This window comes from Venturia canescens, chromosome 9 (genome assembly GCF_019457755.1).
Source record: "Venturia canescens isolate UGA chromosome 9, ASM1945775v1, whole genome shotgun sequence".
Taxonomy (NCBI): Eukaryota; Metazoa; Arthropoda; class Insecta; order Hymenoptera; family Ichneumonidae; genus Venturia; species Venturia canescens.
The window spans coordinates 11,277,223-11,303,357 of NC_057429.1; the positions used below are offsets into that span (position 1 = coordinate 11,277,223).

Consider the following 26,135-nt stretch of genomic DNA (forward strand, 5'->3'; position numbering starts at 1 on the left):
ATTTTGAAGTTTTTATCATAGAGCTGTGTCCAGTTGGGTGCTTTTTTTGAAAAGATGTTATGGATCAATTTTTTTTAATTGAAATACAAACATGGAGTTCTAATCGAGGTTAACATTTTTTTATTTTTGATAGAAGCTCAAATAATATATGATAGAAATTTTGAGTGGTAGAAATATATTCCGGTACGTGATGAATATCTAAAAAAACATTATTTTTACTTTTATGGTAAAGTCGGTGCGATTTATTTATCGATAGAAATGTTCTGGTAAAATGTGCTGGTAGAACTAAATTGTGGTACAAAAAGAGTTGACCCATCGATGATCATCCTGAATTACAATTTATTTTCAGGGGGTAACGTTTCGCTTGCTTCCTCAAAAATATTTATTTTACGATATTTAAATAGATTTCGTAAGCTCAACAAAATTTGAAATACACAACCTCGTCAACCTTGTCTAATATTTTTTAATTTTGACCAAAACTAAACTAAAATTAAACTAAAATAAAAACTAAAACAATCGAATCGACTACAATAAGCTCACATTTTTATTATTTTTGTTATTATATTTGAAGTATTTTTTCCTCATGTGCTCCTAAACAAAAAGATTGGTTGATCGTATTCATCGAGAAAATGATGTTGAAAACACTAACGTTATATCTATGACGTGTTAAAGAATTTCATAAAAAATTACGCGATACAAATTTATGAAGTGTTTTCTATCTCCACTGTTCTAAGCATGTTTTATCACAATCATTGGTCATATATTTACAAAAAATATTCATTCAAAATTTCCCGATGAGATACCGAAGCGTTCAAATCGATTGACATACGAAAGCACATTTCGAAGCCAGGATAATGATTTCTAAATTAGACTAAATAAACGAACGATCAACTTTATGATTCCAAGACACAATTGTTAGTGCCCATAGTTATTTTTTTATGAGGTGTCAAGAGGTAAAATACAATTGTGTAGAAATTGACTGACATGTACAATAAAGGACCGGTCCAAGACTGTTTCCAAACAGCTTCGAGAAAAACACTAAATAACCGAAAGGTGGTGCCTCTGTGGTCTAAAACCCAAACTACCTTTTCCTGTATATGTCCTCGCTCTGGTCCATGTGAACTGTGAAGTAACATCTTTAACCGATTTTTACGAGACAAAATATTTTCACCACTTTATCGACAATATATCACAAAAGAGAAAAATGCTTGCATGCGAGACATTCGTATAAAAAACTCCCCATCTAACAAACAGTTTAAAAAATTCGAAGAAAAATTCTTCGAGAACGGTGGCAAACGGTGGCTGCGTTTGTACTTTGAACGCCCAAACCTTGAGAGGTATACACTCGTTGTCAGGGAGGGGGGATGCTTACAGACAGATACGATAGCAACAGGAGCTTATCGGTTCTCTTTCTTCGCTCCTCTCTCTCTCTCTCTTTCTCTTGCTTCGATATTTCCGATATGTACGGGTCGGCTGAGCCGAGGCGACGAACGTGCGCATATCAAACTACCAACAGCAGTATCAACACACACGGATTTCTAACCTCAAATTATTCCGAGATCGCGCTCAGAGCTCGTATATGTATCATCGTAGATCGCGCGCGCGTACACTTTCGCGAGTCTGTTTTGTTTTTTTTCTCTCCGTTACCCAGTGGCAAAAAACATAAAAACAAGATGAGTCTTCGCCAGCCAAGGCGAGACTCGGATGTTATATTGTCCAACTTTAATCACAAAGAACTCCTGTTCAAGTTTCTTATCATTGGTGATTATGGTGTAGGTAAGTTTACGAAAATCTTAAGGTGCGGTTATATCGAGTTCTGTAGATATCGAGTATATATGAAAACACATACCCGGATATTTTCATGTAAACATACTTATTGTGCCAGAGTCACAACTTCGACATTTTTCTCCGAATAATGTATCAAACATTGAAATATCAGAAAAAACATTCAGAGTACAAATAATGAAATATAAACCAGTGTGAAAATAATGAGAGAAAAAATCCTTCAACAAAAAATGTACAGTAAAGCTGTGCTTAACTTTCTTTCAATCTATTTTGCAAATAAATATCAAAATTTCTATCAAATCTCGGTTGTTATAACTGGAATTTCGAGAAAAATATTTGCGAACGCTTCTTTTTTTGTGAGCATTCTTCGAGGCTTGTAAGACTCAGCTAACGTGCGGGGATTTTAATTTTCGTACTACTGAGTCAATTTTCAATTTTTTTTGTTTTTCTCGCGTCGAACTTTGATATAATTATTCGTTTTTATAGGAAAGACAGCAATTGTCAGGCGCTACACGGAGGGTAATGTATTCACAAGTGTGCATAAACAAATGTTTCATGTCACAACTAGATTAAGCACTCGACCAGAATACGCGCGTTTTTATGAGTTTTTTAAGAGAACTATTAAAAAAAATCGTTTCAAAATTGTTCAAAAGTACTCAAGGAGGGATCATGGAGCACTTTTTCGCGAAATGCAAATAGGACGAAATGTTTCGGAATTGAGAAAGCCTCCAAAAGAAAACTCAGAGAAACGTGCTAATTTCAAAGTTTTTGCAATAACCAATACTCGTTACTGTATTAAGCTTCATAAACGTGCATGTGTAAAGCTTCAGATTTTTATGAGTATTAACTTTTTCCTATTATTATTTTTGCATACTTTTCAATATTTTCAAATTTTTTAAACATTTCTACCATTACTTTTCCACCTCTTGCAGTTTATAATGACACGCGACTAATACAAATGCCCCTGAGGATTTGTTTCCATCGGTCTTAATCGGACTATTAGTCGAACGTGCCGTATATAAGTACGTACAATCGTATCGTGTACAAATTTGCATTATCCATTCGTGACACTCGAACGTCCGAGAGCCTTCTCGAATAACACGAGGCATTTTATTTCTAGAAATTTGATGATCCAATTCTTTTATTCGTCAATATTCTTATTCACCAATTTTTCAATGTTTACCATTTTTTAGTCTATAAATGAGCAGAATTCAGGCTGCAGCTCAAAACAATACCAATCTTCTTTTCCACTATTTTTATCTCAAAAAAAAATGATATCTCGAGTCATTTTAAAAAGGGGCATGAACTCCAACACCATAAAAAATGCAAAAACCGACCGTCGAAAGTGGTATACTTACAGAGGTAAAAAGCACACGTGTGTGACAGGCGCACGCACATCTTTCGACGTGTATGCCGTTCCCAGCCAAGATGCGCGCGCGCGTCCAATGATTCCACTCGTATATCAAGTAAAACGATATGTAACCACGTTTCGATATCCGTTTTGGACATATCGGCTTTTTGTGTTTTTTTTTTATGACGTTGCAAGTCTCCCCCCTCAAGAAAATTACAGGTTACACTATCGTTTTGTGATTACGACTACTAAAAAGAAATTGATGCGGTTTTAAGCTGCGACCCCTATTCTGCACATTCACCTTTTTTTTCAATCATCCGAATCAGTGCTCAACAAAATTTCGATTTTTTTTTTTATCATTTTATTTTCTTTTCTCTCCGGTAAAGACGATTCGTGTTCGATAGAAAAAAGTTACAGACGTTCAATGACGATTGAAGGCTATTTCAAGGTGAAATAGTCCCACGAATCCTGTTCTCACTGGAACAGTTTTTTTTTCTTTTTTTATTTTTTTTTTTTTAATTTTCTTCCGCCCAAAACAACACTATTTTTTACAGGCAAATTCTCCTCGAATTACAAGATTACCATAGGCGCAGATTTCGCTATAAAAACGCTCGATTGGGATCCTCGCACTAAAATAAACTTGCAATTATGGTACTGCCTTCATTAATCCGTATCTTTTTTTTTGTTTTTTTCTTTTTTTTTTAATTTACATTCACTGAAAAAAATCGATGGTCAGATCTCTAATGGGTGCGAGTGCGTTTCTGTTTCTTTTGTGGGCACATATCGCAGCAAGGAAAAATTCAGTTGCAAAGATCAAGTGAAATGGAAAAGGGTGAACTTTTTTCAAAGCTCGATTCGAACCACCGCATTTATCGATTTCCTACAAACGCTTTAGTTCGCTGTCACTTTTTACAGGCCTAAGAACATCGCGAGCTTTGACGTCAAGTTAGAATGTGCTTGGACATACGCCCTTCGGTAGAAATGTTTTCAAACTTATAAATTTATAAATCGCGAATGTACCTTGAAAAAAATATCTCGAGAGTACCAGTTCGAAAAAACGTTTTCGCAAGGAACCGAGCAGTTTTTGGCTCCACAAATCGCACTCGAAGATCTCGTAATTTAAAAATTTTCGTGCTCCCCGAAAACTCGAGGGTTTCCGAGAAAATGAGACGTCTTTTTTGCATCTTCCCAACAACCGAGAATCGCTGATCGGGCTGAAACTCTGCATATACTTTGCTGTCGATGGGATGAAACCACCCCGAGGCTTCGGTCCTGAATTTTCTCATGATCCGCGATACTTTTCGAGATATTGAATTTTTTCCTCACTCTATTCCTACGACATTCCGGACGCAATGTTCAGGAAATAATTACCAGCAGACTACAGAGCTGTCAATGTACTTTTGTCCCGAGACTCCTGCCTTCGCTCTCTAGACTTTGTGCTGATTTTCTGTATATTCCGATATTTCGTCTTTTCCGGTACCTCCGGCTCTTCGATACAGAACGGCTTGTGGACTGACACAATATGGATAAATCCACTGGCGCGATAATTCATTTGCGCGTAGATAGAAAGCAAAAGTCAGCTAAAACTGGCAATCCTAAGTTGCATATGAAGCAAAAAATTTGTCTATTTTAACTCGAAAAATTGAAAATGAAACGAATAACAACGTACGTTGAAAAAAACATGTCGTTGGTCGAACAAAATCCAATTGGTTGGACAAAAATATTTTGGATTCCACTGTCACTTTGTTGAGTCAACTAAATAATTATAAAAGGTCTTGTTCCATGTCGTAATAAATGAGAATTATATGTAAGGAGATTTCTATACTAGCGAGAAACGATCGTATAAAAATCGGCGCGGCATTATGCTCACCGGGCCAGACCTGATTTCCGAAATACGGCGTATGTCCATTCGGTGGGTTTTGCTAGCTTGAAGTTTCACACGCTCGTACTATTTCGTATCAGACCATCGAAACCCGTCCGTTGGGCAAAGAGTAGAGTTTTCATTTATTTTTTATTATTATGTAATTTTTTCTCTTTCTTTCTTTCTTTCTTTTTTCTTCGTACACATTTCCTTTTTCCTATCTTCATTTTTGCTTGACGGACGTCAGACGAATGATTCGGTTAAAATTTAACGTTTGTTTGGTTTTCATTTAAAAATTACGAGGCACTTTATTCTAGGGACATTGCCGGCCACGAGAGGTTCGGTTACATGACCAGAGTTTACTATAAATATGCGTAAATATTGCTTTTTTGTATTTTTTTGATAATGCTTGCACACTGAGAAAAAAAACGTCATTGGAACAACGAAATGTGGCATTACGGGGTGGCCAATGACGACATGATCATCGCAAGGTTAAACATCGTTAAACGAATAAAATAGTTTTAGATCAAACTGCACATTCATTCTCTCCGAAAACATTGCAGTTAAGGTATTCCTTTCACAAATCTGAATATTCTCGAAATAACTGATTTTAAATAACAGTAAAGTGCATGCGAATAGATTGGCGAAATTTCAAATCAGGTTATCGAACATTTAATAAAGAATTAAAACTTCGAAAATCGTAAAATTTATACGGGAGCTTATGGAGATTCCACCACATTTCTATTCAATAATTCACGTACTAAAAAATTCTACATTCCTGAGACAATGTCCAAATTTCGAGTGCCCCAATTTGCGCCATCAAAAAATACAGTCGTGCGAAAGGGATACCTTAAATGAAGAAGACTTCGAATAACATCGACTGCTATTGAATCAACAATTTTTTTTCTCAGTGCAATTTGTGTGTTGAATTTTTGATACCGATTACATATTTATTTATTTTTTTTGTATTTGTTCATTGATTTATTTTCTCATTGCTTCGTGGATTATTTTTTCTTATAACAATTTTAATCACTAATCCTTTTTATGAACAAAAATAGAACATTAAAATGTTACACAATCGAATACCTTACGCCTGTCGACGTATCTGCATACCTGTGACACTTTTTAGTCTCTGTAATCATGGAAACATTCGCAGGGTCGCCGCAGCCCTCGTATTCGATATATCGAGGGTCGCAACTTTCCAGTCGGTGAAAAAATGGCTGGTGGATCTCAGAGACAAGGTCACGCTGCCCGATGGCTCCAGCATACCGATCGTACTGCTTGCCAACAAATGTGACATCCACACCGTCTCCGTACCGACCGAGCAAATTGTCAAGTTTTGCAAAGAAAATAAAATCGCTTCTTGGTACATCACTTCCGCTAAGGAAAATAAAAATATTGGTAAGCGACAATTACATGAGACAAAGTAAAAAGAAAATTCAGCTCGAAAAAATATATTTCACGCACAATAAACGGAATCTAAAAAGCAAAGACCATGAAAACTCGATTCAATTTAAAAATTGTCAGATCAGTAAATTCAGGAAAAATAAATGAACTGACCGAATGGTTGCAATGAACAAAACTTCAATTTTTTTTTTTTGGCATTTAGCAATGTTTTTAGTTTCTCACATTCAGGGCATAAATGACAAATGGAGTCGAGCTGAAAACTGTCTAATCTCATATTTTATCGGTCAGACGAAGCGATGCGATATCTTGTCGAGAGCGTATTGAAGGCGAAGATCGAGGACGAAATAAGAGACTCGATAAAACTTCGAGAAACACCAGAAGTCCAGGAGAAAAATAATTGTTGCAAATCTTGATGTATGGAAAAGCAGTGAATCATCAATTTCACGGGAGACTCCAACGAGCGTCTAAACCAAGGAGCTCAAACTTACGTATTAAAGTATATTCGTTAGAAACAAATTACCAATCGCCACCATTATCATCTGTCGTTATTACCAGCCCTAAAAGTGAGGGGAGAACGTTTGGGTGCCATTTAACTTCAAACTTCAAAAAAGTGGTCGATTCTCCATGAGATTAAACATAAAATACGATTACCAGCAAGACTCGTGTTCGCTTTGTATATTTTTATTTGCGCACTCACACATTAGATTTATCAAATTTGTACATACACGAATACTTCGTTTGATGTATACCTATGTATCCATACTATTATCTATTATGAAGATATTCTAAATAGAAATAAAGTCACTCGTACACTGCAGCCTCAATTGTTCGAGCAGCGGTGGGACTGACTCTTCATCGCACTTGTAAATTTACAACTTTGTCCATACTTTGTCGTTCGGTATCTTGACTAAAAAGAAAATTCTGTCGACCCAAGTGACCAGAGAAAAACGTTTCTGTCGAGCAAAGAATTCAGTTGTGGTCAGGGTAACAGAATATTGAGACAAAAACGAAATAATTTCTGCATACTGAGACAACTTTTTGGTCGAACTGACATTGCCTTGGTACGCCTAGACAAACTCGTGCCAATGCAGAACAAAATATCGAAATGAATTCATTCGTTTATTATTCTCATCACAGTTAAACAAATATTCAAAGCAATAGTCATTGAAGCAAATGAAAACTGTGTGTGAGCCAACAGAAGATACGACTTGATCGAACAATGATTGGACTTCGGTCACCTGGTTGTTGCAGCCACAAGGAATTTTCATAATTTAGTCAAATAAACCGCATCATTTGGTAATAAAAATAAAATATTTTTAAATTCACCAAAATTTCCTTCAACGGAACGGATTCTGTTCAACGAACCCAATTTTTCGATTGATGCGAATCGTACAGTGAGGAATGTTGCACTATTCAAGATTCGATAAATCAAAGTTGCAGTGTATTCATCAAAATATTTACACGCCTCGTACTTTCCGTATCCAAGTCTTTCCTCGGATAACATACTTCGAACCAGTTGAATAAATAACTTAACCTAGTTGGAAATGAACGTTTATTCGTCGTCCGCACCGAGCCATGGAATTACTAATAAAAATAGTAATATTGTCATCGCCAGAGTAACCTACAACCGAGTCTTACAGATTAGCTTGCGTCTTGGTCCCTTACAAAGAATAACAATTATTTAACTGGTCCAGCAGACTTGTGACTCTCGACCTAATAAAAACTAGATATGTTTCCGGGCTCCTTCTTCCTCTTTTGGTTCGTGCTTTCACAGTTCGTCCTCTAGTTGAGAATTTTTCACAGCGTTCATCGCGATCGAGACCGTTGATACCATCGTCTTGCTGTATTCTTTGGAATAATCTGAAAACGAACACGCCTCATTGTACAATTGATTTCATCAGTTTCCTCCATTCGACTAAATTTTGTTAGAGAGTTTTAAAAGTCGGTATTAGTTGGAAATTCGCAAAGCGTCTGTGCCCTCTGCTTTTTCGCTTTCAATCGTTTAAAAAATTGGGCCTTTCATCTTTACACATTTTTTGGAGATTCAATATAAACATTAAATTGTTTTAATTCTTTTTTCAGATAAGATTTGCCCCAACACTGCTAAACCCGCCTCTTTTCTATTCTCTTCAAGTTTCTTTTGTGAAATGGCAGCCCATCCAACGAATCTGTACACACTACTTTTTGGCTCTTTATCTCGTATCTTCCGAGACTTGCAATTTTTTTAAACAATGAGAGAGTTCAACTGAATTAGATTCTTCGGTTCACTGTGACTTGGAGAACTACTGGGAATAATGGTACCCGCCTCGCAGGATAACTGATCAATTTAAAAATATGAATCACCGCGACTTCGTGTGAATAGTCGACGTTGGATAAAAATGTACACGGAGAGAAAAAATAGTAAGAGTTACCATGTCGCCATAGTAGGTTCTATATCGCCCATTTTGGATGTTTTTATCAAAAACGTTGTAATTTTCGTCTCGTTTTCAAATGAAAATTTCTGAATTGCCTATTTTACAGTTGAGCATAGTAAAATTCCGAGAGCTCGAATACAAGAATCGCCGATCCGCCGAAATGTTTGAAAATTTACTATGGAACATAGCAGAACTTCATTCGCCCTTGAATATTTACACGGAGAGAATAAAATTGTAAAAATTACTATGACATCATATCGCTTCTATATCGCTCATTTTGGGCGGTTTTACCAAAAACATTGTAACTTCCAAGTCAGTTTCGAACAAAAACTTTGAAATTGCATATTTTGCTTTGACCGTGCAAAGGCTTAAACTGTGCTATTTTTTCCTACGTAGTTCACCGAGGAAACATTGTAAAATTTGATGATGAACTGTAAAGTAGAATTATTAATGCCGTTTTGCTATGATTAGTACTGTTCTCACAATCGAAATTTACAGTTGAACATAGTAGAATTTGAGGAGCTCGAACACAAGCATCGATAATCCACCAAAGTGTTTAGAAATTTACTGTGGTACACAGCAGAATTTCATTCGCACTTGTACGACAATATATTTGTTTTGGTATTACACATATCAACTTTGATCGAGTTCTCGCTTCACAAAAAATTATTATGTATCTTCCTAGAATTAATAAATATCACGATATAGAACCCTACTCGATGGGACCATAATAGTTTTGACTAGAATTTTCTCCCCGTGTACAAAACGGCTGGTTGAGTTTTCGAAAGTAGCGTTTACGTTGCTACCAAAGCTGAAATAACTTGAAAAATCTAGTAACAAGCATTCGACATTTTTTCTACCTTCATTAAATCGAATTTTTCGTTCTCTATTTTATGCTCGATTTAAACAAAAATGACAAATTTCCAAATTGCTATTATTGAGGGGGAATTATTTTGAATTTTTTATTCATCGAGTTGAGAACTGACGTCTATGAACGTCAGGGGATTTTTGATCGCGCGAGCAAAGTTGGGAGTGCAAGAGCCCGACTGCTTACGGGTTAAGAGAAGCCGGTGAGCAACGAACGTTTGATGTTAACGTATTAATGAAGCCACGAAAAATAAGTTTTATGAACAAACAAAGTTAATAAATAATTGTACAAATGTTATTGCAGCTGATTTTTTAGTAGCTTTTTTCGTTAGTTTTGTCATAAACAGGAAACAATTAGTACCTATTCAGATCATTTTCCAAGTTCGATCAATACGCATGCTACACCGTCTCAATCCGCATTAGTAGAAAAGTTTTTGTGTGAGCTCGAATGCTTTTTTTTCATTAGCTCGCATCGATAATTCCTGAAAAAAGGGGAGCGAGTAAAAGTGAGTATCTCGGACGACGAGATTTCATGAGCAAATAATGCATCGTAGTTGTAATCCAATTTTCCCAAACAGTAAAAAAAATAAATGGGACACTCGTTTCTCGATCTTTTAGAGATTTTGAAATATCGAGAATCGTCAATTCTCTCGTTCCGGCACACCTTTGTAATCTTCGTCATTGTCTTCCAATTTCTTGCAGTTTTTTTTTCAATTCTTTATTCCAGTTCATCCTCTTTCTTCATGCTTCCCGATACATTTTGAATGGGAATTTTTTATTTGTCACTGACCCCGTGAAAGCGCAAATTCGTGCCAATTTTGACTGTCCGAATTTTGAAAAAGTTTATAAATTTTTGTCATGAGATAAAAAAGTGCGGTTTAGGCTCGGAATGAATTTTCCCCGTCCTTTGATTAATTTTCAACTTTCTTTTTCCCGCTGAGAGTCGCAGCATCATTGTTATCCAATAATAAAATGACTCGTAAAGTTATTCGTTAAAGAAATGCTCGTTCGCCCGGTAATCGCTTCGGAAAGCTTTAAGGAACGTTCGAGACTCATGCCAGGCTGCTCAGTCTTAGAAACGACAAGTGTGTGCCCATCACTTACGACGCAATTTTGTCTAGTCGTGCTGATCGCATTGTTTTCGCGGTGTCAGAGCTTCGTTACCGTAACGAAGTGTTGGTTACCTTGGCCGTAGTTGTTTTGTCCACCAGGAGCACTGCTGCCACGGGGCGTGAGACTGGCCCGAATCCTCGAGCAACTAATGACCCCTGCGTAGGCCTGTCTGTACTGCTTATTCATGATGACGTAGATTATTGGATTAACGCACGAGGCGAAGTACAGCAACAAATACCCCATGACGTGAGCCTCTGCGTGGAGAAATGGTAAGAAAACTTCGCGGTCAGGAAAACACACGTCGAAGGGCGCTGTGGCTCGCGAATTTCGGAGCGATTACTCACCCGGATATTTGACCTCGTGATCGGTAACTTTGACGATCGTGATCGGAAGGTAGCAGGCAACGAAACTGAGGAATATCGCGAGTACCATTTTTGTGATTCTCCACTCGCTCCGACGTTGCTTCATCTCCCGTGTGTCACGTCCCGGTGTGTGCGGTGATTTGATTGTCGGATTCGCGTGTTTCCGCATCCTTGACTCCGAGCTTTGTGGTCAAAAATGTATTTTAGCCGGGAAATGCGTAATCGTGTAGAACAAAAAAATTCTAAACCAGGAAAAAAATTCTCCAGAAATGGAAAACGAAAAATAAAAAACAATCGAAAGAGTTCTATTAAAATTTAAATAAAAGTATCAATCAGGGAAATATTCTTTCGAGAAAATCAAAAAATTTCTTAAAAAATTCATAAATTTTGAACAAATTGAAAAATTTACTATCCAAGTTACGCGCGTGCGGTATGAAAATATATGATATCAATTGGAGGCCAAGTTTTTATTGATAATTTGGAATATTTGCCGAACAAATCGGAAACTTTAAATGAAAAATTGTCGTTATTTTAGTCGGGAAATGAGTAATCTCGAGTAATCTCCCGCGGCTCCGACCAAGTACTTTGGGAATTATTTTTAGTGCATCTTTAGTGCACTGTTCTAATAGTTGGCCAACTTTCGTTGCTCGCTTTATGAACACTCAATTGTGTGAGCATTCATCGCAAAAGCTTCCAAACGACTTTTCGGAGGTCGTTAATTAACGTACTTTGCGATCGTAAAATACGAGCTTCCGGATAAATCCAACTTCGAGAGGATGAATCAGTCGTGAGTGCGAGAGAGAGCTGCAAATTTCGAAATTGAAATTCTTTGACAGAGTTTGACCGATTAGAAAAAGGCAGTCGATTTTTGCCATCGTTCTGCCTAGGCTGAAGGAGCCTTTTTTTAATCGGTCAAACTGTGTCAAAGAATTTCGATTTCAAAAGTTTCAAGTGAGGTTGATCGACTGATCCATACTCTTAAGGACTTGCGGCGTTCTTTCCAGAATTGTTTTTTATACAAGACATCAGGACTCTGGTCCCACTGACTTATGCAATTCCAGCTTCTATCATTGACATCTTCTCAGAAAAATCTGATTCGAGATTGAAGGAAAAAATCATTTTTGTAATTCTCCAATTTTGTTCCCTCCCTAATTTCCTATTCGTAGTTTTTCAACACAAATAATTCGTGAAATAAAAAATTGGAGAATTAAAAATGTTTTTTTCGTCCATTTTGTTGCAAGGTTGCAAGCTCCACCAAGTCTCGCAAGAACGAAAACAGAAACAACGAAGGGAGGCAAAAAACAGGGTCAAAGGAATGGGACGAGCTCGTAAGAATAATTGAGTTTGCGCCTAAAATGAGTCGATGCGCAGCACGCATACGGATGAAAATTAAAAAAAAATAAAATAAAATAAAAAAATCTTACCTATGAACGACCCAAAATATTTTGGCGTAACAGGCGACTATTACTATGCACGGAATGATGAACGCGATTACGAAGAGAAAGGTCTTCGAGCTGCGTCCGTTTGCATCCTTAACGATTGAGCAGGTCTCCAAGTTGGGGTCGTAGTCGAATTTGCCTGTGGAAGGGGTCGGGAACGTCCAAAAGGAAAACTTCGTTAATGGTTATTGTCGTTCGATAGTTTGACGACTTTTCAGTTCTAAGTATACGCCATTACTTTCGTAATGGACGAAAGTAAAGAAAACGAAAAAAGATAATCTAATTACCCCAGACACCAATTAGCGTTGGTAATTGCATCCCGTAAGAGAATACCCAACAGAATAGGATCATCAGCGCGATCCAGTGCTTTTTGTACACTTTATTGTAAAGACCGTGATGAGTTATCATTATGTATCTGAAAATAATAATATTCGAGTGAAAAATAATTATTTCAAAATCGATTTGACGTTTACTGTGAACAAATGTTTTTTTCAATTAGTCAAATCCACTTCGTTGGACGGAAAGCCACTATTTTTTCGTCCACCTGAGTGCGGAGTTCGTTTAATCAATGATCGAATTTTTTAGTCTCAGTTTTTCGTCACTTTTTCAACCTAGTTTTTTAATATCGTACCTGTTGACGGTAATGGCACCAACAGAGAGAAGACTAACTCCGACATTTCCGTATCGAAGAAACGGCACAAGTGCACATAAGAATCTAACTTCCGCCCAGCCAGCATCGATGAATCTCGTTGAATCGAATGGCAGGACGAGCAAACAGAAAATGAAATCCGCCACGCAAAGGCTGCAAATAATAATTGCTTTTTTCATATAAAGGAGATATTCATTTTCAGTTGGTGAATAAATAAACATCGATTAGGCTCGTAGATAGATCAATAAATTGGATAATAAACAGTAAAAATGTGGGAAACATAACTAATTTTATTTCGATTCTTTTGCGATTATTTCTTTTCGATGAATGATGAGAAAACTGGTATCCTACACGGGAAATCGCCAGCCTCGAGTCAAGGCCTTGTAGGCGAACAGCTACAGCATATAAATTGCAGAAAAATACCGATGCAATGATGTGGCTGCCATAACGCGAAGCAGAAAAATACAAAATTATGTCTTGCACTTTTATTGAAAGTAAAGATACAAACTTTACTCTCTAAATAATATTTAGAATATGATTAATTTCGTCGAAATTAAGTTTTGACGAAATTTTCACAATCTGAGTATAATTGATGGGCAAAATTATAATAATCAGTATTTATAAGCGTAAAGCAAAACTGAAATAGTGTAAAAACAATTTTATTTTGATTTTATAGTAAAATCAGTTAATGATAAATAAACAAATATTAAAAAAATGAATAATTATTGAAGCAGATTCTAGTGGGGAGAATAAAATCATATTTTGCGTTATGAAAAGCGAATATGGATACGAATAATAATGATGGAAATGACGTACAACAGGAAAATATTGCGGCAGTAAATACGTTTAAAGATGTGAAGAAAACGGAATGGAACATCGTGCTTTAAGAGCTTGTCAGCAGCTGGAAAAAACGGCAAGTGTAAGCTCATCTTGGCGAGAACATTTTGTCACGTTTGCCCAAAGCGTCTCGTTATCAAGGCTGGAAGGAATATCGGGCTCTTCGATGTATGGGAAGAAAAAATATATCGATTTCCCGGCCAAGAGGACGTACCGATTCAATCACCCTGCGCCCAGTCTATCACACTTTTTCTCCAAAGATAAGATGGATTTATTTTTCTTCACGCGACTCTTCTTCTACGTCGGCGGTTTCAACTCACATTTTTACTATGATAATGCATTACGAATGAAATTCGATTATCATTAAGGAAGATCATGCGTTACTTGTCATTCAAAAACTTTTTTTGATCTTTTAATGATCAAAGAAACTACTAAAATTTATTCTCGCAATTATTAAAATTATGTGTAACTTATTTCTTGAGATTGATTAATTTTTAATACAATGATAGTGGTTAAAATACTTTCGTAGTAAAATCGTCAAGCACAATCTGACAAAAGCCATTTTCTATTTATTTGCGTATGCATATCTATATTTTAAATCACCTGGCTCATGGTGTTGTCAAACTTTACACCATTTATGTTGTTATTACTCAACCTCAAATAAATATTTTTCTTTTTCCATTCCCAAATCATTTTCACCGGTAACGAGGGTTCCTCGAGACATCACTGATATCTAAAAACATTCTATTTTCTTATTCTCGTTTTTGGCTCTCTAAAGTTGGGAGGGTCCTATTCCATTAAATCGAAATCATCGCACAGGAAGTCTGCCTGCGATGAGAGTCTGTGTACAACTCTTCAAAAAATGCTATTTTCGTTAATTGTTTTCTCAACAACTAAATGGTAGATTCTATAATAATTCCGGGAATAGATGCACGCCGTATGTTTTTAGCATATTTCCAAATTTCAACTCTTAAAGTTGGAATTATCAATTTTCATTAGATTCGTGTGAACTTGCTTGATTCATCAATTGCACGGTCCCACTTTATCAAAGGGTGGGGCTCAATATGTCGAATAACTGAATTGTAGAACGGTCGATATTTCAAAATTTTTAAAGTTGTGATATCAGTTTGGAGAAAAATAAGTAATTCGAAATTCTTATTCCCGATCGACTATTCAGCAGATTGCGTGTTTAATCAAAAATTTATTCTTTGAATTCGTATTTACTCGAAAATATATATTTCGAAAGTTTTCATTTCGAATGCAATTTAAACAGACCATCCGAATGTCAAAAGTTCATATTTTCGAATTCAAAATGGAGAGTAATTGTTTTACAGACAGACCAGAATATAGAGTAACAAAAAATCGAAAGTGAATTTTTCGAGCCTATAAAACTTAGATATGCGGAATAGCGATGGCTCGAAAAGGCGAAAGTTAAAATGGCGATGTTTAAAATTGGAGATCACCGATCTGAGTAAGTGAGTGAGTGAGTGAGACGCGTGTATTTGGAGCTCCACTGCATTTCTTTATTTTGATCGATCGACTTTCTAACGTTTCGCTATTTTGACTGTTCGACTTTTTGGTGTTTCAGTGTTTCAACCTCAGTAATATTTGATCTTTTGTTATTATATTTTCAAAATTGTAAATTTTCACAGTATCACTGACTGTAGTAATTTATGAATCGAAAGAGTGATAGTCGAATTTTCGAAAAATCGATATTTTAGTCATCGTCCTATGGGCGATTGTTACATTCTATTTTCGATGTAAACGTGCTTCGAACCTTGCAGTTTCTGCTTTATTTATGTTCGGCATTCAAAGCTCTAGTCGAATCTACCTGTCTCCATATTATCATTCGAAGTTTATAAACTCGAGATTTTAGCTGTTCGAAATTTTAGTCATTCCAACATTTGATCCCCACCCTTTATCAAATTTTCATTCACAATATTTCTGTAGTTGAATAAAATGCGGAACTGTAATGATAAAACTTTTTTGAAAGAACGACAACCAAATTTGAGAGTAGGGTTGTTTGGGGCAGCGTTGTTTTCAAGTAGAGGCGTAAAGAGGACGGTTGTTTTTTGCCGATGATAGGACTGGGAAAAAAAATAAAAAATCTTTTTTTTTCGGAGCATCTTAGTGTTTACCAACTCACCTCACAATAAAAGCGGCAGCGACGTTTCGCACTTTTGGATATCGACAGAGTGCAACGATCGTTAACAAATTTCCAACGAGTCCGGTTATCATTATGATAATTGCAGCCACAGCTGCAAAGGTTCGCAGAGGCTTCGGGAACCTGAAATAACAAAAGTTTTCGTTACGCGATAGTTATCAATGAATGCGTTCAAAGTTTACCAAGCAACGATTCATTTTTGTATGACAAATCGCGAGAGTTTCGGTTGCTAATTATTTGCACTAAAACTTGACTTGAATAATTCGTTTTTACAGTTCGAAACTTTGAGATTCGAAATTGAGAGATTCACGAAAAATCGTCCCACGATACCAGGCTTTGATGGGCACGAGAAATAACTAAATTCTTTAAAAAGCTCAATTGAATCGGGATAATTGTTCAACTCTGTGATACATTCGTCAAGGTAATTAACCAATCCGCTCATCATTTGGACACTAACCGTGAAATTTCGCCATGAATAACTTCGCTGTAATTCGTCGAGTCCATGTGGTGCGCGAGCCACATGGGAGTGCTTTCCATGCTGAATGACGATTCGCTCCGACTCATCTGCAATAATAACAACAATAATAATAACAACCCAGGAAAGAATGATTTCACGCTTTTAACGAGAGGCGCTCGTATTCATAAATCGCTTAAATACCAGTTTGGTGGGTTTTCATGACTAATAAATCAACAAAAACAATATTCGGAGATCTCAAAGTTTTTTATGAATTAACAATATATTGGGAAATCAACTAGTCCTTACGAAATTAGGACACATTTCGAAGAAGCGGATTTAGCATCCGGCAGAAATGTAGCAGCAAATTGTGGTCAGGAGATAAAAGAACGAAATTCATTCAGGAAAATCATATTGCTAACCATTTTTGTTCTACTACGTTTTTTACTACATTTTTACTCGTTCTTTTGGGTTTATCATGAGCGTTTGTCCAGTGACGATCTGTTTTTTTTTTGCTGCAGAAGGTGCCATTCGATGCTGGATGATTGTTTTGAAAATTCAAGAAATCTAAAGATTTGGTTTTCTCATGATATTCAAAACTGTTTAGATTTTTTTGTACATTTTTTTCAGAGTTCGCTCAGACTCTTGCTTTGGTACTATTCATACGGCTGATATTTCGTAATTTAAAAAGTCGTTTTATCAGATTGGAGAAAAATAAGCAATTCGAAGTTCTTATTGCCGATCGACTATTTAGCAGGTGACGTGTTTAACCGAATATTCCTTCTTTAAATTCGTATTTACTCGAAAATATATATTTCGATAATTTTCATTTCGCATGCAATTTTAACAGACCCTACGAATGACAAAAGTTCATATTTTCGAATTGAAAATGGAGAGTAGTCGTTTTATAGATATACCAGAATATAGAGAAGCAAAAAATCGAAAGTGTATTTTCCGAGCCCATGAAACTTAAATACACACTTAGACGTGTGCATTTTGAGCTCCGTTGCATTTCTTTATATTGTTCCCTCGACTTTCTAACATTTCGCCATTTTGACCATTCGGCTTTTTGGTGTTTCAGTATTTCAACCTCAGTAATATTTTAGTCTTTCGTTATTATATTTTCGAAATTGTGAATATTAACAGTATTGCTGATTGTCGTAATTTATGAATCGAAAGAGTGATAATCGAATTTTTTAAATACGATATTATACTCGTCGTTCCATGGGCGATCGTTACATTCTATTTTCGATATAAACGTGCTTCGAACCTTAAAGTTTCTACTTTATTTATTTTCGACATTCAAAGCTCTAGTCGAATTCATCTGTCTCCATATTATCCTTCGAAGTTTATAAACTCAGGATTTTAGCTATTCGAAATTTTAGTCATCCTAACATTTTATCCCCACCCATGGTCGTGTGAAATGCGTCGTTGCAGTGAAGCTATCCAGCATCGAACCCCCTCAGAGCTACCGTACGAGACTGTCCCACCCCCATTCCGATCACCCTCATGTGACAACCCCCATAAATGTGAATACAGTGGAACCCCTGAACGTTTCGTACAAAGCCAGGCATGAAAGGCCTTTCCCCCATTTTCAGTGGAGCACATCGAGAATAAGCTTTGAGAGCTCGTTTACTTTGATGTTCAGATGCATTCGTCTGGGTTTCTTGTAAAATTAACGAATATAAATACGGCTTAAGAAATTCTTAGTGACGGGAAAGGTCGAAAGTTTGAACGCTCACCTCACTGATCATTAACTCTCGTCGACCAGGAGACACATTTAACGATATTTTGAGCAAGTGATGAGCAGATTTGAAATTTCATATTTAATCCTGCTTCAATAGAAAAATATTGTCGAAGCCAATATTAGCTTTCGAAAGCCCTGTAATTAGTTTCCATGGAAATTAAATCATTCATTAACGAATAATTAATAATAAAAACGAAAAAAACGTCGTTTCTGTTTTTCAAACGAGCTTCGATAGTGTCCAGGCGTCGCAAAATATCAACAATTACATTTTGAAGACTAAAATTTTCATTATTTAATGTTTTAAAGGAATAAAGATTTTTCGTAAATAATGAAAAAACAATGTGACCATCTAGAATAAGGTATTTTACAGTATGTAAGAAAAAATATAAAAATGCACGTTTATGACAGATTTCGTAAAAAGTAAACGAGAAACGTCAATATTTATTCATAGAAATGCGACGTAAATTTAATAACTAAACTTTTTAAATCGTCTTTTTTCATCTGTTTTGTGTTATTTTGAAATTTGACAAGTTATTGTCACCTTTGTGAACTTTTATCATTTATATTATTAATATCGCATAACGGAAGACGGTTTTGTGAAAACGAAAAGTATGAATCTACCAATGATAAATACGTCGATGGTGGCGGTGAATCCACAATTTTTGTGGCGTTTTTACACTTGTATTATTGCACCTACGCACAAGACACCAATGATATACATTATACGTCATTATTTTCACAAATCTTGTTACTTGGTCTTTCGCAGTCGTATTGTTTACCAACGAAATTTACGTCACAAACCGAAACAGCCTGGTGGCTAGCGTTTCCGCGCGAAAATTCAAATTCATGAATAAAAAATAGTTTTTATTCTAAAAAAAAAAAAAAAAAAAAAAAAAAAAAAAATCTACTGGTTCTCTACAATCTCAGGATTAATTTAAAACAGTTTTCAAAAAAGGTGTAATACCCTGTTCTTAGTGGTCCTTTCGTAATTAATTAAATACATTGCACGACTGTCCATCCACGGAAACGAACTTTGGCATCTCGAACAATAGTTTCTTGACCGGAAGGACGAAAAAATTGGAGACCTCAATACATTTACGTCGGAAGACTGCGCGGGATGGGCGCGTTAATTGAATGAGGGCGCCTCCTCGTTAACGAAGCGTTATTCACAATCATGAGCAATCCCGTGCGTCGTTCGGAACAATATTTTCAAAAAGTTTCTGCACTCTTCGTCCCTCTTATTTCCTAAAATAAATACGAATTTTCGCCAAAATCGTATATTTTCGAAAAAGTCATTTCACACCATAATGACGGAGAATAAAAATGAAAAAAATTCAACCGATGAAAATGAAAGCGATATTGAAAATACGAGTTTTTCAAAAATCCATTTTTCTTCAAGGAACTATTCCTGTTTCTTTGCAAAATATTAGTTTCTCGCTGGCAGACTCTCGAGATTTTTCATTTCCTCTCGGAATGGTCTTGTCCCTCCCACAGCAGTATCCACCAGACCGAACCATGAGGGTGCTGGATTTGGTAAACGAGGGTTAAACACCGGAGCATTAACCCCGATTGAGTCTAATTAAGGAAAATTAACGAACACCCGGTATCTCGTATAAAGTGTGTGCATGTGTTTGAAGAGACACTTGGTGAGTTGGCTCCTTTGGTGTCGCAAAAAAAGCAGCGGTGTCGAGACCCTACCATAGTGATAATGACAATAGTTCGAAGTTTCAGTTCAGTTCGAGTTTTTCGGTTCAAGAGCCCTTGACATAAAACTATTTAATTATCGTTTCCGGACCCGGGGATTGTCGGAACGTTCGTCAGCATAATTTCCACCCTAATTTCATTTCAGATCTTCTTATTCTTAGAAACATCACCGATTGCTCTAATTTGTTTGTTTATTTAGTTTAAATCTCACTCCTTCTCCGCAATCGTTCGTGCTTTCTTTCGCCATAAATACGACAAATTATGGGCAATTTTGAACAGAGAGAATAGCAGCAACTGGTGTACAAAGAGCTAAAAAGCGTTCTTAGAAACCGGGAGCCTCGCGCCGCCGCCAGTCATTTCTCGACGGACTACACCAACCGGCACTCGCGTGTGTGCATGTAAATACTATAAAAACATATACAAAGACACAGATACGTAACCGAATGATTCTCGAGTTAATCACATCTCGGCGAGCAGGAGGCGAATGAGCAACTGAACCGGACAATAGTACGACTCACGGACAGCCACGCACACGCGACACAGAGGCACGGGACTCGCGAGAATCGTGAGTCAAACTTGAGTCACGGTGAAAGTGTCGTTTGCAGTGTGCACGAAGCCGCGAAACACAGGGGCAACACAAAAGATACGCGGATCCTCGAAACAGCTGTACGTGACGTCACGATCCTAGCTCGATATTGTTTTTCTCTGTTTTTGGCATTAAAAAATGTTACTATTAAATACGAACGCGTACGGGGACTGTCCAAGGATCGAGACGCGGCTTCGAGCCACGTGGAGGTGAGCTCTGGGATGCATCACCGTCGCGTTCGTCATTCCTGAATCGCGCGGACGTCGCGAACATTAACTCGTACGTGGAATGCGGTTCTGCATCGATCGGCGATAATGGATTGGGCAAAGCCAGAAATCAGTGAGTCAAAGTTACCGTTGATGCTATTCATTGATACGAAATAGACGGAAACGAGGAACGGCGAGAGGTCTTGTTGACGAGGATTATTTCTACTGGTTGAGATCGTTTTCAATTTGCTTCGAATAACAACGAAATCTGAGGAGTTTGATGACGATCTTATTGAAATAATATTTACTCCTCTAACGACTGGCGATATTATCGATGTTTCATCCCGTTCCCTGATTTATTGCGATTTTATTGAAGCGTTGGGGAATCGATCGAGAATTCAATATTCTTGATCTAATTTTCTCATTTTTTTTCTACGCCCGAATTTTTCGTTGAATTTATTTTAAGGTATTACTGGATGGATTGCCCAGTCGATAAATTTTACCTGATCGGAATTTCCGTACTTCGTGATACAATAAAAATCTGAAAAGATTCAGCAACATTTGGAAAGTTATGAACTACAATTATCAATAATAATATTGCCCAAAAGTTATCAATAAATTGTTTAAATAAATAATTTTTTAACAATTTTACAGTAAACTCTTGTTTTTTTTTTTTACGAATCGAATGTGCGCGTTTTTCTGAATGCTCATGATTTTTTTCAGAATTTTCGTCGATTTTTGAAATTCCCGTTTTTAAATTTTTTAAGTGGCTCTATTTGTACATTTTTGATCCAATAACCTTGAGATTTTTCAAAACTGATGGTAAATATGTCTTCTAAAACATATCAAGAATTCAAATTTTTTAAAATTTTTTTCAAAATTTTTTCAAGAAATTTCAAAAATCCACGAAAATTCTGAAAAAATTCATGAGCATTCGGAAAAATACGCACATTTGATTCGTAAAAAAAAACAATAGGTCACCGCAAAATTATTGAATAGTTAATTGTTTAAATAATTTGTTATTAACTCTTGGGCAATATTATTATTGATAATTGTTGTTCATAGCTTTCCAAATGTTGATGAATTTTTTCAGATTTCTATTGCATCACGAAGTACGGAAATTCCAATCAGATATAATTTTTGGTCGAGCTATCCATCCAGTTATGCCTTAACGCGTGGACACCACACTTCCTTTGAGGTCACACACTGGCCATGCTGGTGCAAATTTGCACTTGGACTTCTCAAAACTTTTTATTCCATCCATGAATGTATGGAATTAATTTCACAACGAAACTTTTTGGAGTATCAATTCCTTGGTAATCGATTACGATTATTGAAAAAATTGAAAAATCAAGTTTTGTTATAGAAAAATGGCCAAATTGAAGGAAGGCATTTTGAAGTTCTAGACACTTGAAATTTTCCTGGGTACAAATTTGCACGAGTGTCATGTTTACGGGTTGATTCAATAAAAAAGGCCGAAAATCAAATAAAAATATCTAGAGAATCGAATGAATGAATCGTCCAGTCCCCGACGTATCCACTTTCGTGTGTTCGATCGATCAGCAAAAATGAAAAAAAGAATAAACAAAAAATATAGCATTCCGGAACAATCGAACAACGGTCATGTCCACCGGAAGTGAAAGATATTTAAGACTACCGGAGGATCGCATTCCCCGCATGCGGAACCCGGTTTCCGGTTTAACGCGCATTGTACTCATCCCGCGATTTATGTGAGACGGATTTTTCATCCCATTCCAAAGCCCGATTATGTTCTTTCAGTTCAAACTGCATTTAGAATCTCGAGCGAACGCGCACGTATGCACGCCTTTTCAATCGGTAAACGCGATACTTTCAAAAATTCCATTCAAGTTTCTTCAAAGAAAATAACAAAATGAAAAAGTAAACAAATTTATATTCCAGCAAAAGTAACAAAATAATAATAATTTTTGTCAAGTAATCATTTTTCGAAATAATAATCAATCAGCAATATTTATCGCCGAACGTTTTCAACCAATCTTACGTAAGCTTTAAGATAATTTCGCAGTAACAACATTTTCCATGTATTTAAGTATCTCTCGAAGAATTTCTCCTTGAAAACTGAAGATAATTTTCAATTCGTATTCTCGACGGTTATCGTCAAATTTCCGGACCCCATTATCAAGACATAAAAAGATTCCATGCCTCGATTCAGATTTAAGTCAAACAGACGAATCTAATCTACTCCAAACGTTCGAATGCCCTAAGAATGCATAGGAACTCGAGGCTTCTAAATCCCTGTGTCATTGTGCCCAACTCCTTTATTTACATAGAGACGAGATTCCATTTTTTTTTCGTATCGATAAATCCCTCGAATCCACTCCCTCGATGTTTCCCCGTGCACGAGAAGCTTCGTCTTTTTTTATCATGTCGTTTTTTAGTGTGACAATTATGTGAAAGTCAAATGAAGGAAAGTTCTTGGCTCACAGTGGTTCGCTGCTTGAATTATTGTCATGAATAAAAACTCGAGACCGACACAATGGCACTGAGAATAAGCAACTTACAACTGCGTTTACTGCACCTCGAGCTTAAGCAAAGAGAAAAAGAGACTGAAAATAATGGTCGATCCCATTAATATTGTTGTAGCAATAGCGCGACGTGGGGATTATTGATGAGAAGAGAAAATTCCACAACCTGCTAAAGTTTGAGAAAAATTCGATTCACTACTTTTTTTTACAGCTCCACAGACGATAAACGGCCTCATAATTCGAAATTGTGAGAGCTTGAAGCAAAAAAAAGGAAAACACGTGTAAATCGAAATTTCAAGTTCTTATACACGTAGAAACGTAAGTGTGTATACATTTATTTACGACTGTCACAGCAGTGGTCCTAAAATATGACACCGAGCCGAGCAAGTGCTCGTGAAAACTCTCGGCAACCCACGACGGTCGTTTTCAACCCTCGTACGTTCGAGTTTTTTTTTCCCTCGAGCTCTTCGTGGTGCGCCCGTTCGAATTCTGTTTCTAATTTACCGAATTTCGCGCTTGTTCCTTCTCCCATGACAGGGATAGAAATTTCGTAGCAAGAGCGATTATTATTATTATTTTTTTCGTTTATGAAATTAATTTTATTTGAAAAATGCAAACAAGATTTTTCGTACCTCGAATTTTGCGGTGTCGCTTGAGATTTCGAATTTTTTGATGATTTCGGCTTTTTTCTTCTCGATTAAAATCTTGACACAAATGTGGAAAAAAATAGATGCGAAAAAAATGTTTGCGGTGTCAAAAGTCCGGCAGATGGCTTTTCGGCGAGCGTGGGAAATAATTCTCTCCGATGTTTTTTACACTCTTCGCCTCTTCGTTCACGAGCTTTTATACTTTGTTTTGTTGTCGCTCGTGAAACACTCACACCCAACACTCATCTTCTTCCTTTTTCTAGTCGTTTCAACCCTTTTTCGCAACAAAAAGTTTTTCAAGTTTGCCGAACGGGGACTTGACCCTTTTTGCACGCTTCCAAGAGCTTCGGAGCGCTCGACGGTTTTCCGGTTTTATTTTTCGAATAATGTAACAAACTAGTTTCGCAATATAACTTTTTCTTCTTCTATCTCAAAACAACGAATTGCTCGCTTTCGTGGCGACGACAAATGTTCATAATTTTTCAACGCTCTTCACCCTTTCTCGCATTTCCAACAATTTTTTTTCATTCCGTTTCACACTGTCAAATAATTTTCATTTAAACAAAAAGAGAACAATTTATTTTCACGTATAACATAAAAAATCTTTTCGAATCAACAGTTTTCCCACTATAACCGACTTTTTGGATGCAATCACTTTTTTTAAGTGCCTTCCCGCCTCAGTGACGATAAAACGAGTCAAAGCTCATTTCGCGTTGTCTTCACGCACCTTCAACTTTTACGAAATCAGTCAAAATGACCATTTCGAAAAATTAAGTCCAATTTAGTGATTAATTTTGCACACTAATTCTCTAATTCACGATTTCCGGAGGACATTTATCTTTACATACTTATCTATATATGTATGAACACATATGTAAAAGTATTTACGTTTTTTTATGTCATGTTCATTGAGGAGTTTAAACCCGAGTTGAAAAACCGTCAAACTTGGCCTGTACGCGGCTCAGATGTCACCATCGCACTGCTTACGTTGAGAAGTCTGTCAAATCGTATAGCCAGTACAGCTCGTTCGTGCTCTCCGCTCCTGAGGCCATAAGAATCGTGGTGGGGGGATTCCCCGCGATGACAAATGCACCCACGTACGACACACACTCGTTCGACATTTCTTCGAGCCCACATACTCATTCCTTCAGCTGGACGATGTTCCTTCGTTTTTTTTTTCTCATTTTTTTCTCATTCTTCATTCGTCGTAATTTTCTCCATTTTTTTGGAATCTTTTCCAATGGTATTGAAATTTTTTCAATATTTCTCACTCCCCAGGGTTTCGGAACATTTTTCAGTCGCTTTTGAAGACAATTTAATCGCCTGTGTTACTTGTAAGTGTAGCACTAGAAACTTTTTACAAATTATTCCATTATTTTTTGTCCCGATATTTCCGAACGTTTGTGATATATTTTTGTTCATTTTTTTTTTTAATTTTTGATATTTTTTTTATATCTAGATTTATCGAAAATAACAAAAAATCGATTTTTTTTTACTTTCTAAAGCAGGACCCCCCTTAAGAATGTTTTAATAGGCTTTCAAAAGAATGGGAGAAATGATATTTCTAAAAGAAGTGCGAAACTAACAGAAAACAATAAATCGTCGTATGCTGAAGTGTTTTTCAAACATTTGAAATCGTGGAAAGAAAATGGTCCTCATTCTGGATCTCGGTGATGTCATAATTAATGCTCCTCGTAAGTTCTGTCCATTGAACACGACGCTAACGATTCACAGACTCGTGTTACACGTACAGTCAACGATCACATAGCCAGGTGTTCCTTTCAGCGAGATCTCGCAAAAAAAACCTCGATCCACCTCTCCACTTTGGGAAAATAACCGAGAAATTCTCTCGGCTCTGGAACACCTGGGGACCCTCGTCAACGTTTCCATCTCCAGAGCGGTTCTTATTTCACCAATTTTCTACGATAATTCGACGACTCTTCGGTCAACTTCTTTTATGAACGATGAGAAACAACTTTCGTTCTGTCTCATCGATCACCGTTCTCAAAAAATAATAAAGCATACACGTTCGCGAATG

The 26,135-nt window shown here is 36.6% G+C and overlaps 2 protein-coding genes and 1 long non-coding RNA gene across 8 annotated transcripts; 2 read left to right on the top strand and 1 right to left on the bottom strand.

Annotated features, from left to right (window-relative positions):
• Positions 1–1,377: 1,377 nt before the first annotated feature.
• On the top strand, positions 1,378–7,264 carry LOC122416401 (ras-related protein Rab-32-like). Its single transcript, XM_043429330.1, has 6 exons — positions 1,378–1,776; positions 2,272–2,304; positions 3,691–3,787; positions 5,315–5,371; positions 6,154–6,398; positions 6,693–7,264. The coding sequence occupies exons 1-6, from the start codon at positions 1,461–1,463 to the stop codon at positions 6,815–6,817; spliced, it is 873 nt and encodes a 290-aa protein (XP_043285265.1). The 5' UTR covers positions 1,378–1,460; the 3' UTR covers positions 6,818–7,264.
• On the bottom strand, positions 7,070–25,109 carry LOC122416400 (G-protein coupled receptor moody-like). Of its 6 annotated transcripts, XR_006262101.1 has the most exons (11): positions 19,415–19,502; positions 18,446–18,585; positions 16,707–16,813; positions 16,232–16,372; positions 13,231–13,401; positions 12,887–13,014; positions 12,585–12,738; positions 11,143–11,342; positions 10,870–11,052; positions 10,047–10,167; positions 7,070–8,264 (listed from the first exon to the last, which is right to left on the bottom strand). XR_006262101.1 is itself a non-coding variant. In XM_043429325.1 (10 exons), the coding sequence occupies exons 2-10, from the start codon at positions 18,455–18,457 to the stop codon at positions 8,173–8,175; spliced, it is 1,188 nt and encodes a 395-aa protein (XP_043285260.1). In that variant the 5' UTR covers positions 18,458–18,585; positions 19,415–19,502; the 3' UTR covers positions 7,070–8,172. The 6 variants fall into 6 exon arrangements, 5 of the variants coding, with proteins under 5 accessions (XP_043285260.1, XP_043285261.1, XP_043285262.1 ...); XM_043429325.1 differs by lacking the exon at positions 10,047–10,167; XM_043429329.1 differs by lacking the exon at positions 7,070–8,264 and having other exon boundaries at positions 10,060–10,167; positions 10,790–11,052; positions 19,415–19,504.
• Positions 8,260–9,983, top strand: LOC122416402 (uncharacterized). The gene is made up of 2 exons (XR_006262102.1): positions 8,260–8,804; positions 8,925–9,983. It is a non-coding gene; the product is annotated as an uncharacterized lncRNA (long non-coding RNA).
• Positions 25,110–26,135: the final 1,026 nt, after the last annotated feature.

What these genes read in the sequence shown, in the direction of transcription:
- LOC122416401 (XM_043429330.1), top strand. Translation starts at nt 1,461, where the DNA reads ATGTACGGGTCGGCTGAGCCGAGGCGACGAACGTGCGCATATCAAACT. An exon ending in TGTCAGGCGCTACACGGAGG is followed by an intron (nt 2,305 to 3,690) that starts GTAATGTATTCA and finishes TATTTTTTACAG; the next exon opens with GCAAATTCTCCTCGAATTAC. An exon ending in AGAGTTTACTATAAATATGC is followed by an intron (nt 5,372 to 6,153) that starts GTAAATATTGCT and finishes AAACATTCGCAG; the next exon opens with GGTCGCCGCAGCCCTCGTAT.
- LOC122416400 (XM_043429325.1), bottom strand. An exon ending in GCTGCCGCTTTTATTGTGAG is followed by an intron (nt 13,402 to 16,231) that starts GTGAGTTGGTAA and finishes TATTATTTGCAG; the next exon opens with CCTTTGCGTGGCGGATTTCA. An exon ending in ATATTTTGGGTCGTTCATAG is followed by an intron (nt 11,343 to 12,584) that starts GTAAGATTTTTT and finishes TTGACCACAAAG; the next exon opens with CTCGGAGTCAAGGATGCGGA.